Source organism: Lissotriton vulgaris, chromosome 5 (genome assembly GCF_964263255.1).
Source record: "Lissotriton vulgaris chromosome 5, aLisVul1.2, whole genome shotgun sequence".
Taxonomy (NCBI): domain Eukaryota; kingdom Metazoa; phylum Chordata; class Amphibia; order Caudata; family Salamandridae; genus Lissotriton; species Lissotriton vulgaris.
In genome coordinates this window covers 371104244-371118033 of record NC_141693.1, presented here as the reverse complement: position 1 = coordinate 371118033, position 13790 = coordinate 371104244, and the positions used below count along the sequence as shown (strand labels likewise).

The 13790-nt window shown below is 49.9% G+C and overlaps 1 protein-coding gene across 14 annotated transcripts in view; it reads left to right on the top strand.

The window, feature by feature from the left end:
- Positions 1-13790, top strand: part of UBR4 (ubiquitin protein ligase E3 component n-recognin 4) — a 1723360-nt gene that overhangs the window by 370282 nt on the left and 1339288 nt on the right. For all 14 annotated transcript variants that reach the window (XM_086921716.1, XM_086921718.1, XM_086921717.1 and 11 more), the window contains exons 14-15: positions 2040-2228; positions 12478-12541. In XM_086921716.1, the coding sequence (XP_086777842.1) occupies positions 2040-2228; positions 12478-12541 (253 nt within the window). The remainder of the gene's footprint in view (positions 1-2039; positions 2229-12477; positions 12542-13790) is intronic.

Below are 13790 nucleotides of genomic sequence, written 5' to 3'. Positions count from 1 at the left end.
CAATTACCTGTGCTCTACTGTGGAGAATTTGGCTCCTGTCCCAAGTTGTTCAAAGCAGATGCAGGGTCTCCAGCCCCTGGTTCTGTGATGAGCTCAGGCTGGATAAAGAAGTATGTAAGAGGGCTCCAAGAAAATGGCAACCTATATAATCTGAAGCATTGTATAAAAGAGCTCTCAAAAAGATGGTGACCCTAATAAACCATTCGAAGAGAGAGTACTAGGAGTGTCAGCTGGACATATCCTAAGGATCCGAACGTTGCTCACAATGGTCCACCTCCCGATAGCCTCAAGTCTGTATGCTATAATAGCACATAGTATTAGGATGATCAAGCAATGGAAGGAAGGAAACAGCTGGGAGGGAAAGCTCTAAAAAAATCATTTTTGATAGTTTGATCGGCAAGAGAAATTAATGAACCACCCTTTACTCAGTACCTGTAAAACAAGATAAATCTGTTCCAACCTCCAAGGGAGACCACCCAAACTATGTAGGTTATGATACCTCTCTGTAAATTAGGTAATTTATAGGAGTCCCGCTAAGGCATCTACATCTACCACATCCTATTGTGATTTATTACAAACCAATATTCACCTTGAATAGTACATTCCATAACATACCACTTGCCTTGCCGAGAACTCTCATGGAAGCCCCTGTTAAAGCAGAAAAAATAAAGCATGCAGAATATTAGTATCCTTCAATTCCCTGCGCTTATTATAGTCATAGCAGACTTCATTTTTATTAGAAATAATATGATCTGAAGTTTTGTCACGATTCCAAGAACATTGTTAAAGATTAACTGTATAGCATGCTGTAACTTAGTTGTTTACATTAATTTTACATAAAGTGCTCCAAATGCAACCTCCAAAATCCAAGTGTAAAGAACGAAATTCCATCCCATCTTCCAGAAATCTGCAGGAAGACTGTTAGTCACTAAACGCGGATCCTTAGACTTTTTGCTAGAGTCCACTAGATTGGCAGAAGCAAGACTCCTTCGGCCAAATGGTGCTAAGATTTGGCCTTATTTTTTTATAGCAAAATATACGAGATCCAGAATAGTCTTACAATAATCTTGACTTTGTATGTTGAGGTTCTTAGATCAACTCAACCCCTAATTCTGTGTCCTGTTTTTGACCGAATTCCGTGAGATTTCTATTGAAGACTCTAGAGGGTTATCCTTAATTCTAAGCCCTGCTCACCGTATGATCTCTGACCCCCTTTCCTCTTAGCTTTGAGAATAGATGTTATTAACCCCATTATGACGGCCCTCCTGAATTACTCCCTGGCTATAGCTACAGTTCCATCCAGGTAGAAGCATGCCAAAGGTTTACAGCTTTAATAAAAAAAAAGGGAGGTTCAAAATCAGACATTCCAGGCTACTACAGGCCTGTGTCTCTTTTGCCTGTACCATCCATGTTTCTGGAAAAGTTTGTGACTCGTCAGCTCTCGAAGTATATTGACTATTACATCTCAGCCAATCTGGCTTTAGGCCAAGTTGCAACACAGAGACTGCCATCCTTGACGTCTCTGAACTGATTAAACTCCATCGATACTGGCGGTAGGGCAGTTATGGTACTGCTAGACCTGTCAGCAGCATTCAACATGGCCCGCATGCCAGGCTGCTCAACCGACTTCAGGAGATTGGCACCAGAGACCTGGCTTAGAAGTGGTTCAAATCTTCTTAGAGGGTAGGAGGCAAGGGGTTTGGTGACCCACCTGTTCCTCTGGTAGCGAAAATGGCTGTCAGGTTCCATCCAGGGTTGGCTATTAGCCCCACATTATTTGATATTTACATGACTTTTAGAATTTGTTTTGGGCAGAAATCTCTTATGCAGACAATAACAAGATTGTTTTCTCCTTTGACAAGGGGGTTCTAGTTGGACAAGATGGACTGGGCATTGGTGGGTGGATGAGGTCAATTGGAATGTAATGGTTGGGGGAAGTGGTTGTGCTCATGATGTGCTCAGTTTATAAGTCATGTGTGGCTATAGTCTGGCTCTGGCACTTATTTTCCAATCTTGTACTATTCCCTCTTTCTCCACAGCCAAGTGGGAGAAGGTGTTTGCACTGTGCTGCTCAGCACTCTGATCCCAATGGCAACAGAGATTTTATCTGGCAGTGATGGAGCTGGATTCCCAGAGCTGATGGTAGTGATGGCAACTCTGGCCAGTGCTGGACAGGGAGCAGGTCACCTCCAGCTGCACAGAGCTGCCCTGGACTGGCTGGGGAGATGGTAAGTGTGCGCATAATTATCAGTTCGGGTCAATACAATTTAATGGGAGCTACAAATCTGTGCAGGTGCTTGCTAAGAAGCCTTTTTAAACAACACGGGCATGTCTAGAACATTGGCCCAATAGGACAGATATGAATGTCCCTGAGACTGGTTGAGTTGTGCATGCCAAAAATGGAGAAGCGTCTGCAAGAGAAAAGTAGTGAGGCTGTTAGTGGTTACTCTGTAGTTTACTTGTTAGATAATGTCAACCACTGTTGCCACATGACCCAAGTACTGTGTGTGAGAAGTTGGCCTGATATATGATGCTCACTAGTTCTAGTGATCACCTTGTATCAATCCAAACAACCCTTATGGTGATTGGTTGTAAAGCCAACCTTATAGACCAGCTATCCTAATGGTAGCATGGACAAAGCAGTCTTAGGCTAAACTCTTTTGGCATGTGAAGCCAGCTGTTTTACCACATATAACCCCTTGAATACCAAGTGAAAGGACACCACACAGGTTGTTATGAAAATAAACAGGTATTTATTAACTAACATACACCTCTGAACTCTTTATGAGATCAGAGGGCTAAGCACATGACCATCTCTTAGGAAAAATACGTTTAAGTTTCACGAATTACAATGGTGCCCTAGGGGCACGACAAACCATATACTAAGTAAGTGGAATGTGAAAGTCGGTAAAAGGAATGGAGCTGTCCAGGGGCTGTAGGATCGCTGGGACCACGCTACACTAACTCTAGGTAGGTAATAGGAGACCCACGGAACGCGTGTGCAGAGTGTGAACTCACACGCGAGATGCGTAACAGTGTCTATGGACAGTACAGTTCAAGAAAAAGGTGAGTACGGACAATCCTGACTATATAGGCCTAAAACGACTGTGGAACTGGACACTAGGAGAGTCAAGCTACCCTTGAGCACCGAAATGCTCGTGTTACCTCACCCACAGGCTGCGGGTGCATAGGTGCCAAGTCGTGTCGGGTTCCGGCGTTGAAGTCTATGGAGCCTGGAAGAAAAGATGCTGCAGGCGATCAGGAGGAAGATGTCCGGTGTGATCCAAGGGTGGATCAGCGAAGAGGAGAACAATGTTCAAAGTCACTAGCCAGTGACTGGAGTGGAACCAGGAGTGGAACCAGATGTCGTCGTCGCGATCAGGTGAGGATGGATGCTTGTCTCTGCAGCCACGTGGACCAGGTGGTGTCTTCGACGACCAGGATGGAGGCACGAGCTGTCCCACGCAGGCTCTCGCTGTCGGCGGTGTCGGATCCGGGTTTGGAGTCAACAGGCCTTGGCAAAGGCAACCCACGCGGTGAGTGGAAACGGCGTCTGGAGTGGACCAGGAGGGTCCGGGGTGCTCCTCTTTTGGAAGGGAGCAAGAGCTAGTCTGGAGCAACCAGACCAGCAGTGAAGATTTCGAAGTTCGTCGTATAGGAGGTCACTAGTCAGCCGGCAAGTGACCAGACAACGCGTCGAGCAGCAAACGGGCAGAAGGGCCCCACGCAGATCTCGTGGATGTTGGAGGGCTGGTCTTCGGTGCAGGAGCTGCTCGGGTCGGGGCTTCTCAGTCCCCAAAGCACTTGGACGAGGTTACCTCAGAAGTCGTGCTGGAGCGAAGTGCTGCTTCTTTCAAGATGGCCGGTCCCACATGTCTCGTCGCACCCACGGATCTCAGCTGTGCTGCAGATGTAGGTAGAGGTCGGAGAGGTCTGGGAATCCGGTTCTCGTCGGGCTCTGAAGTTTGGATCCTCAAGGGAAGACGACAAAGGGAAGCCGCTGGACGCTGATGGTGCCTGCTTGTGCAGGGTGGACACTCCTTGCCCAGTCTTCTGTGGAGCAGAATGTCGAACTCCAGAGTTTCTTCTTGTAAAGTTGTTCAGGATAATCTAATTTGGAATGGGACCAGCTCCTACCTTTATCCTGCTAAAGGAGTCTGTACTACGACTAGGTCCCTCCTCTGGGTGGGACCAGGAAGGGGGGTGGTTACACCCCCTATCCTTTGTCCGGTCTTGCGCCAGAGCTGGGGCTGGAGACCCCCAGGAACTGGTTTAGACCGGTGTATGCACAGGGACACCTTGTGTGCCCCAGGCATGTCTCATTCCTTTCAGCCCTGTCCTACCTAATACACAAAATCCTGTCTGGGGTGGTGCTAGCAACTCCCAAGGCAAGGAAACCCTTTGTCCAAGCCTCCCTCGCTGGAAGGACTCCCAGCAGCAGGAGGTCAGACTTGTGTCTGTGGTCGCAGCATCCATTTTGTGATGCTGAGGCTCGAGTTAACTTTAACCGGGGTTCACAGTTACATACATGTTGTGTCCCTCTAGAAGGGTGGAATGCTACCCCCATCGCCAGAATTGGCGAGGGGGTAGTATTCCAATTCGTATGACACCTTACTCGACATGTTTTGATAATGCTATACCAAAGTTAGCAATAACCGCAAGGATTATAATGCACTTAAGAGTATATGGTACGCGTTATCATGGAAACAGCTAAAGGACTTGGTTCCGAAAGCTGTAGACAGGCTCAGCTCATGCTAGAGCACCATCTCACATAATTCCAAGCACTCTGCCTTCAGGATTGATAAGGCCTGCCATAGGAGTGACTGGTAGGAGAATATGTGTCCATGTTAGGGTTAGATATAGGTATACTATATCTAAAGCAAATGGTGATTACACCACCTTGCCCCAGCTGATTGATCAGCCAGTTGTCAGATTTGGATGGCCAGCCAGGGGTGGCATAATACATGCTGCAGCCCCTGGTAGGCCCTGGGTGCACCTATGCCCTGGGTACCTAAGTTACACTGTACAGGGGCTGATAAGGTGACTCAGTATCCAATTAGATATGTACCTAGAGTACATGGAATCCATTTTACAGAGAGAGCAGTGGGCCTGGGGTCCTGAATAGCAGGGCCCCAGGTCAACTAAGTCGAAAAACCAGCAAAACACCAGGCAAAAAGTTGGGGGCAACCATATTCAGATATCCACCTTCCTACACTGTGCACTTCAATTGGATATCCAAGTTAATTCTTTGGGTGCTTGATGCTATACAGCTAGCAAAGTCGAGCAATTAAGGCTCAATCAGATACAGTATGACACAGTAGTTAACAATAGGCATAGTCGATTTTGAGCTCTTAAGTAATAAGCAGCTACCATCAAGGGCCTAGCTCTGGCAGTCTCTCTTAGGTGGTGCAGACAGCCTAGTCTACGTCTGACAAATCACAAGTTATTGCCTTGAGAGAGCTCCTATTTATCCAACTTTTTGGGTGCTGACGGGACACCAGATCCATCTAACATGCAGACTGTATTTAAAACGCAAGCACCCATGCAAGGAGGCTGGTGTTTCCTTGCTGTAGTTTTTTTCTTCTATTTCCCAAGATTTGGGCTGTAAGTTACTGACATGATTGGTTTCACTCTATCAAGGTAGTCTGTGGATTGTCCCTAGAGATCCTTGGTAATGTTTCTCTGACAGCAAGGCAACTCCTAGTACAACATAGGAGAAAGTTGGCGGTGAATGTGGAGAGGGCATTGGTTTGTCAGGGCAATAACCTTCAACACCGCTACACTTTTGGTGCAGGAATTTAGAGCACAAAGAGGGGCACGGGTAGCATACTCACAATGGGACAAAGGCAATATTTTGTGAAAGGTTGCACATTGTGTCCTCCCTGGGCACTATTCACCCAGTCTTTCCGTCCCACGCTCACCAAGCATACATAATTGCATAACACCTCCTTTGTTAAAAATAAAAACCACAGTTATGGTGATATTGATGAGTAGCTGGGGAAATGCACATTGCTGGACCAGAGAAGTGGTGAGAGTGATACATTGCATGTTCGAGGCATGTGGGCTGCTGAATTCATATCTGTGCATAGTCCGCCACCTAGGGTTGGGTCCGGATGATTGCACATTGTTGTCCTGGAAGAGTCTTCGAAGTATCACGAGATAGGTGGCTCCTCCCCTGGACTACAGTGCGCATGGGCATCGCCTCCATCCCCAGATTGTTTTTTTCCGCCATTGGGTTCGGATGTGTTTCGGTTCCCTCTGTCGGAACCGATAGTTGTTCTACTTTTTACTTGAGACCAAAAGGTCTTTAGGCTGGGCGTCGGTATAGTTGCGTTCGGGTTTCTTACTGACTCTCAGCTCCTATCTCTTACTGCCCTTCCACGTGCTTTCGACGCGGACGGGCCTACACTACACCCTTTGCTATGGAGCGGACTCCATTCAAGAAGTGTCCGCTGTGTCATTTTAAATATTCGCACCTCGACGTGCACCCCGTGTGCAATACATGCTTGTCACCGGATCACCGTGAAGACACCTGCATGGCGTGTTCGAAATTTAGAAGTAAGAAGACTTTAAAGATTCGCCGGGCTAATCGGCTCCAGGCTCAATTGTCGGCTTCGGCACCCCCACCCGATGACATCTTCCAGGAATCGGTCGAGGGAGAAGACGACGTACAAGGGTCGGACCCTGGCCCCGCGTCCGAGGAAGAGACCTACGACGCGGATGAGGAGGCCTGCGACGAAGCCTCCGACGAGGTAGGGGACGACGATCTGGCTTGTGCCACGATGGGTGATAGCTCGGAGGAAGAGCATCCCCAACCAGACTCTGGGGTTACTCCCCATCATACGGCCCAGGTCGAGGGATCGCCTTCGGGCCTTACCCAAGATCTAACTATGAGTCCTACGTCCCCGCCTCCGGGCCCGGTCACGGACATTTCTAAGAAGAAACCGAAAGTGAAGCCAACTGGTCTCGCACCCTCGGATGCGAAACCGAAACCGAAAGTGGCGTTGGTGAAGAAGGTTCTGGAGGCGTCAACTTCCACCAAACCCAAAATGGCCGACTTGAAGAGCCACGCCAAAATGGCCGACCAGAAGAGCCGCGCCAAAATGGCCGACCCGAAGCCCTCTGGGTCGGCGCCGAAGGTGAAGGCATCCGACGCGGCTGCGTCGGCACCGAAAGGGGTCGCGGACCCGAAGACGGCTTCGAAGAAGCGTCACGCCGATGGTGCGCCAGGCCATGGGGCGTCGGCACCGAAGAAGAGGCCTACCGTTGACCGGGCTCTCGGAGACGAAGAATCGCTCGAGACGGTTCAGCCCTCGGCATCCCTTACAAAGAAGGTGGGAGAATCCTTAAGGCGGATCCAACAGTCTACTGTGGTTCCCAGCCAGGACACTGTAGTGCCTAGGCCCACGCCGAAGCCTGCCAAGGAACAAACGCCCATTCGTTTTACCCTTCCTCCCAAGTCGGCGCCGAAGGCCTTCGCGCCTAAGCAGGGCGGACACTCTCAGGAAGTATTGACGCCGAAGGCTGCCTTGGTGGTGTCGAAGCTTCGGCTCCAGCCGCTTGCGGTGGAGGAACGTCGTGAGGTGCTCATCGACGCCAACACCGGAAAATTGTCGCTCCTCAAACGAAAGATTACGTCGGAGCCGGCCTTGGAACCTTTTAGGATTCCACTCAAGAACAAAAGGTACTCTGCGGACTCTTCGGCTCTGATGGAACCTCTGTCTCCACAGGCCCTGGAACACTCGCCGGCCCATTCCCCCGTGCCTGATGTGGACGAGGAAGAGGCCGAGTACAACTATCCTGCGTACTCGGATCCGGAAGAGGAGCAGGTGCCCTGGACAGCAGGAGGCGACACAGACGACCCGCAGTCGGGGCAGGACACTCAACTTTTCGCCGCAAAGACGTCCCCGACAGAGGACTCGGCGGCATTCAATGCATTGATAGAGAGAGCTGCAGCGAACCATGACGTCGAACTGCACTCAGACCCCGTGGATGCGGACTTCTTAGTCGACACCTTCTCGGTAGCCGAAAAACAAGTCAAGACACTACCGATGCTTAAAGGGGTGCTGAAGCATGCACAGGAGGTATTCAAGGAGCCCACCCGGGCGCGGGTGGTCAATCCTCGCATCGACAGGAAATATAAAGCGGCGCCCACGGATCCCACGTATATTAAGGGACACTTGCCATTGGACTCCCTGGTGGTTTCCAACGCTCGAAAGAGGGCGAATTCGCAGACTACTGGTGACGCTCCTCCCCCGGACAAAGAGTCCAAGATCTTTGAGGCATCAGGCAAACGCATTGCTGCACAGGCAGCGAACATCTGGAGGATCTCTAACACTCAAGCCCTGCTTGCACGTTATGATAGGGCCCATTATGACACATTAGAGGCCATCCTACAACACTTGCCTGACCAATATAAGGAGGCGGGGGAGATGCTCATTCAGGAGGGTAAACTCATTACAAATGCATCCATCAAATGTGCCCTAGATGTGGCAGACACTGCCTCGAGGGCTATCAATACAAGTGTGTTACTTAGGCGTCATGCCTGGCTTCGAATTTCGGGGTTCAAACCCGACATACAAACCACAATATTGGGGCAAACAGTGAATCCTGACCATCTGTTCGGCCCTGAGGTGGATGCCTCCCTAGAAAAGATGAAAAAAGATACTGAAACTGCCAAATCTATGGGGGCTTTGCAAAGTCAGCAGTTTCGGGGTGGTTCCTTTCGCCGCTCCAATTCAAGAGGCACCTCGAGGGGACAGGCATCCCAATCCACACAATACTACAAGGGTAACACCCAGTCCTCGTATAACAACAACAAGGGCAGGGGTGGCTACAGAGGCAACAATATCAAAGGCAGGGGACGTGGAAACAATGCATCCAGGTCCACCACCACCAACAAGCAGTGACGTCTTGTCACTTCCCCCCGATCACGCGACACCTGTCGGGGGGAGACTCCAGCAGTTCCTGCCGGCGTGGAGATCCATCACCACGGACAGGTGGGTGAGGTCTCTTATCCAGTACGGGTACTGTCTAGAACTTACGTCCATTCCACCGGACATACCGCCAAGAAGCCGTGCTATGTCCGACGAGCACTTGACCTTGTTGCAGCAAGAAGTTCTGGTCATGCTGCAAAAAGGGGCAATAGAGCTCGTTCCATTGCAGGAACGGGGAACGGGGGTTTACTCCCTGTATTTTCTGATCCCAAAAAAGGACGGATCACTCAGGCCGATCCTGGACCTCAGGCCCCTGAACTGGTACATCAACTCGGAGCAGTTCCATATGCTCACATTGCAGCAGGTGCTTCCCCTGCTTCAACAGGGGGACTTCCTAGCCACGCTGGATCTGAAGGATGCCTATTTTCATATTCCCCTGCATCCTTCCCACAGAAAGTATCTCAGATTCAAGATCTTAGACCAGCATTACCAGTTCAGAGTCCTGCCGTTCGGGGTCACCACGGCACCGAGAGTATTTACAAAGTGCCTAGCGACTGTGGCGGCGCATCTCCGTCGCCAGCACGTCCATGTCTTTCCATACCTAGACGACTGGCTCATTCAGGCAAAGACGGAACAGCAGTGCGTAGACCACGTGTCACGCACCATTCACCTCCTGCACGATCTGGGATTCTCTCTGAACTACCCAAAGTCCCATCTCCAGCCCGCCCACGTGCGACAGTATCTGGGCGCGACAATCAACACTCTGGCAGCCACTGCGCAGCCGAGTTCAGTGAGAATCGCCAGTATCCAGGCGCTGATCCAACGATTCAGACCCCAACACTCGCTTCCAGCGAAGGTGTTCATGCAGTTGATAGGCATGATGGCCTCCTGCATCTCCATTGTCCCGCACGCGAGACTACATATGCGTCCGCTTCAGGAGTGCCTAGCACGTCAGTGGACTCAGGCTCATGGGCAACTGACAGACCTAGTGTTGGTGAGCGGTCGGGCGTACAACTCTCTGCATTGGTGGAATCCACAAAACCTTTGCAAGGGCCGACCATTCCAAGAGCCTGTCCCACAGATCATCCTGACGACGGACGCCTCTCTCCAGGGATGGGGAGCGCATGTACTCCACTACACTGTGCAGGGACTATGGACACTTCAGCAAAGGAAGATGCACATCAATGTGTTGGAACTGATGGCAATCTTCATGGCCTTAAAGGCGTTCAAAGTACATCTGTGCAACAAGGTCGTGTTGATCCGGACGGACAACATGACGGCCATGTACTACATCCAGAAGCAGGGAGGTACACACTCTCCACAGCTGTCTCATCTGGCTCAGAGCATGTGGAAGTGGGCCATTCAGAGGAACATCTTCCTCATGGCAGAGCATCTCCCGGGCAAGGACAATCAAATGGCGGATCTGCTCAGCAGGCACAGCCATCAGATGCACGAGTGGGAGATACATCCATCAGTACTCCTACCGTACTTCCAAAGGTGGGGTCATCCAGAGATAGACCTGTTCGCCACAAAGGAGAACGCAAAATGCCAAAGCTTCGCCGCCAGATTCCCACACCCCCAATCACAGGGCAATGCGATGTGGATGAACTGGTCAGGCAGATTTGCGTACGCTTTTCCCCCAGCACCTCTGATACCGCTGGTGGCACGCAAGCTCAGGCAACACTCGATGACGCTCATCCTGGTTGCTCCAACGTGGGCTCGCCAACCATGGTACACCACGTTTCTGGAACTCTCCGTGGTACCGCATCAAAGGCTTCATCTCACTCCCAGCCTTCTGACGCAGAGCCATGGCGACATTCAGCACCCAGATCCGCAACAGCTCAACCTGGCGATCTGGCTCCTGAAGTCCTAGAGTTTGGCTACCTCAATCTTCCTCCCGGTTGCATGGACATCATTCGGGAGGCAAGGAAGCCCACTACTAGAGCTTGTTATGCGGCTAAATGGAAGAGGTTTGTCATCTACTGTGTGGACCACAGCATTGACCCGCTAGATGCTTCCATTCAGAACATCATATGTTACCTCTTTCACCTGTATCGATGTAATCTAGCGTACTCTTCCATCCGCATTCACCTGTCTGCTATGGCAGCATACCTCCAGAATAGGCAGCACCTGTCACTCTTTAAGGTCCCTGCTATCAAGGCCTTTCTGGAAGGACTCAAAAGGGTCATTCCACCAAGGACTCCACCAGCTCCAGAATGGAACCTCAATGTGGTTCTTACAAGGCTGATGGGTCCTCCCTTTGAGCCACTGCACTCTTGTGAGCTCCAGTTTTTGACTTGGAAGGTTGCGTTCTTAGTAGCAATTACATCGCTACGGAGGGTAAGCGAGCTGCAGGCGCTCACCATCCAAGAACCTTTCTTCCAGGTACATGCTAACAGGGTGGTGCTCCGCACTAACCCTAAATTCTTACCCAAAGTAGTCTCACAGTTCCACATGAACCAAACAATTGAATTGCCGGTGTTTTTCCAAAACCCAGAGACGCTGGCGGAGCGTATGCTCCACACTCTTGATGTGAAAAGGGCCTTGATGTACTATGTGGACAGGACAAAAGATTTCCGCAAAACCAAACAACTCTTTGTTGCTTTTGCCACACAACACAAGGGAAATGCAATCTCCAAAGCGGGGATTGCTAGATGGATAGTAAAGTGCATTCAGATCTGTTATGCTAAAGCTAAGCGCACTCTCACTATCCCACCAAGGGCCCACTCCACTAGGAAGTTGGGGGCCTCTATGGCCTTCCTAGGTAACATTCCCTTAGAAGACATCTGTAGAGCAGCCACATGGTCTACCACACATACCTTCACTAAGCACTACTGTGTAGACGTGCATTCCAAACAGCAGGCAGCTGTTGGTCAGGCTGTTCTAAAAACGCTTTTTCAAACTGCTGCAGCTGGCACGGGCGGCCGCCGTTAATGGAGGGACTGCTATGTATTCTATGCACAGATATGAATTCAGCAGCCCACATGCCTCGAACTGCAAATGCTACTTACCAGTATGCATCTGTTCTTGGCATGTAGGGCTGCTGACATTCATATCGCCCACCCTCCTCCCCGGCGCCTGTAGCAGCTGCAGTATTTATTCATATACACATATGCTCATAGCATGGTCATCACTCACTTTCTTCACTCCATCTCTGCCAATGGCTAAAAACAATCTGGGGATGGAGGCGATGCCCATGCGCACTGTAGTCCAGGGGAGGAGCCACCTATCTTGTGATACTTCGAAGACTCTTCCAGGACAACAATGTGCAATCATCCGGACCCAACACTAGGTGGCGGACTATGCACAGATATGAATGTCAGCAGCCCTACATGCCAAGAACAGATGCATACTGGTAAGTAGCATTTGCATTATTTTTTGACAGGAACGTTGCTGACAACAGTAGTGGTCATTGGAGGAGATGAGTTGCTGGACTAAATTAGTTTGCTGGGTCATTGTTATGCACTAGAAATTGTATTTTTTGGGATGTTGGGCCTTGTTCGCTTCCCACCCATTAACACATATCTTTTTTTTCTTGCAGTAAGAAGTATCTGTCTCAGAAGAATGTTGTTGAAAAAATGATTTCAAATGTCATGCAGGGAAAGGTAATCTGTTTAACACTCTTGGTACTTTACAACTGGTGCCCTTGGATTGAACCACAGGCTTTCCCCGTGTGCTTATTTAAAGCCGTTCACAAGTTGATGCTTAGTGTACATTCATTTTCAAAATGCTTGCTGCCATAAATTACATGCTGAGTATTGTTACTGATTTAATACTCTTCACATACTGAATAATGGACATCTTTTTATACACAACTGTGCACTTCAGTGTCATGGGGCCATTATTAGTATTAATAGACATTAGGTTTTGCAGCATGAATCCTTTTCTGGATTCACATGATGTGCATTATTCTGCCATCTGGTGGTTGGGTCCAGAATTTTTTGTTGTTGTTTTTGTTTGGGGCTTTGTTGACCACCATTTGGCGCTATGTCCATCCCTTGTGTGACCTCAGACGGCGCCCCGGAAGTTCCTGTGCTTGGTAGTCCTCTTCAGGTTCTTTTGTCCACCGTTTGGTCTGGAAGCAAAGGGAGGCCCTCCGAAGTTTTGATCTAAATCCAGCTTTCCCTGTCAGGGAACCAAGACAGTGCAGCGATGCAGATGGACCAAAAGAGGGCGAGAAAGGGGCCATGGAAAATACCCCTTTCAATTTTGCCCTTAGTGCCGCCACAAGTTTGCACAACACAATCCACATGACGTTTGTAACCTCTACCTGCCGAGGGTTCACAAGAATAAAGACTGCAAGACCTGTCGGTGTTCGTGTCCAAGACACTTAAGGTATACCAAAAGCATAGGGAAGACCATTACGCAGCCATGCTCCAAAGTTATAAAGAACCATCATGGAGGGACTTGGGCCTCTCAAGCGACGAGGATGACCAGGGAGTGGCTGCAGAATCGACACACGGGGGCGTCGGATGTCGAGATCCTCGATGGGGATGCCGAGAAAAGGCGTACCGCGAACAAGGCGACAAAGGACACACAGAAAAAGACAGGCAAGTTAAGAAACACTCACCTGCCGGAAACCATGGACCCCGACAAGAAGGTGCAAAGGGCAGCCCAAACGACGACTGAGGGTCAGGTGAAACCAAAAGAAACCCACGGATCCCACCCTAGGGATACCGACGAAGGAAGATAGTCCAAATCGCCGAAGACAGGAGCCGAACGAGAGACTGTGATGGGAGAAAGACCACACCCTCGGAGGCAGAATCCACCACACCCAAGAGGATCTCCCCGGGCACAGCTGCCGAAAGGGCCCTCGAGGTGGTGAAAAAGAAGAGATGCCTGGAACCGGAAATG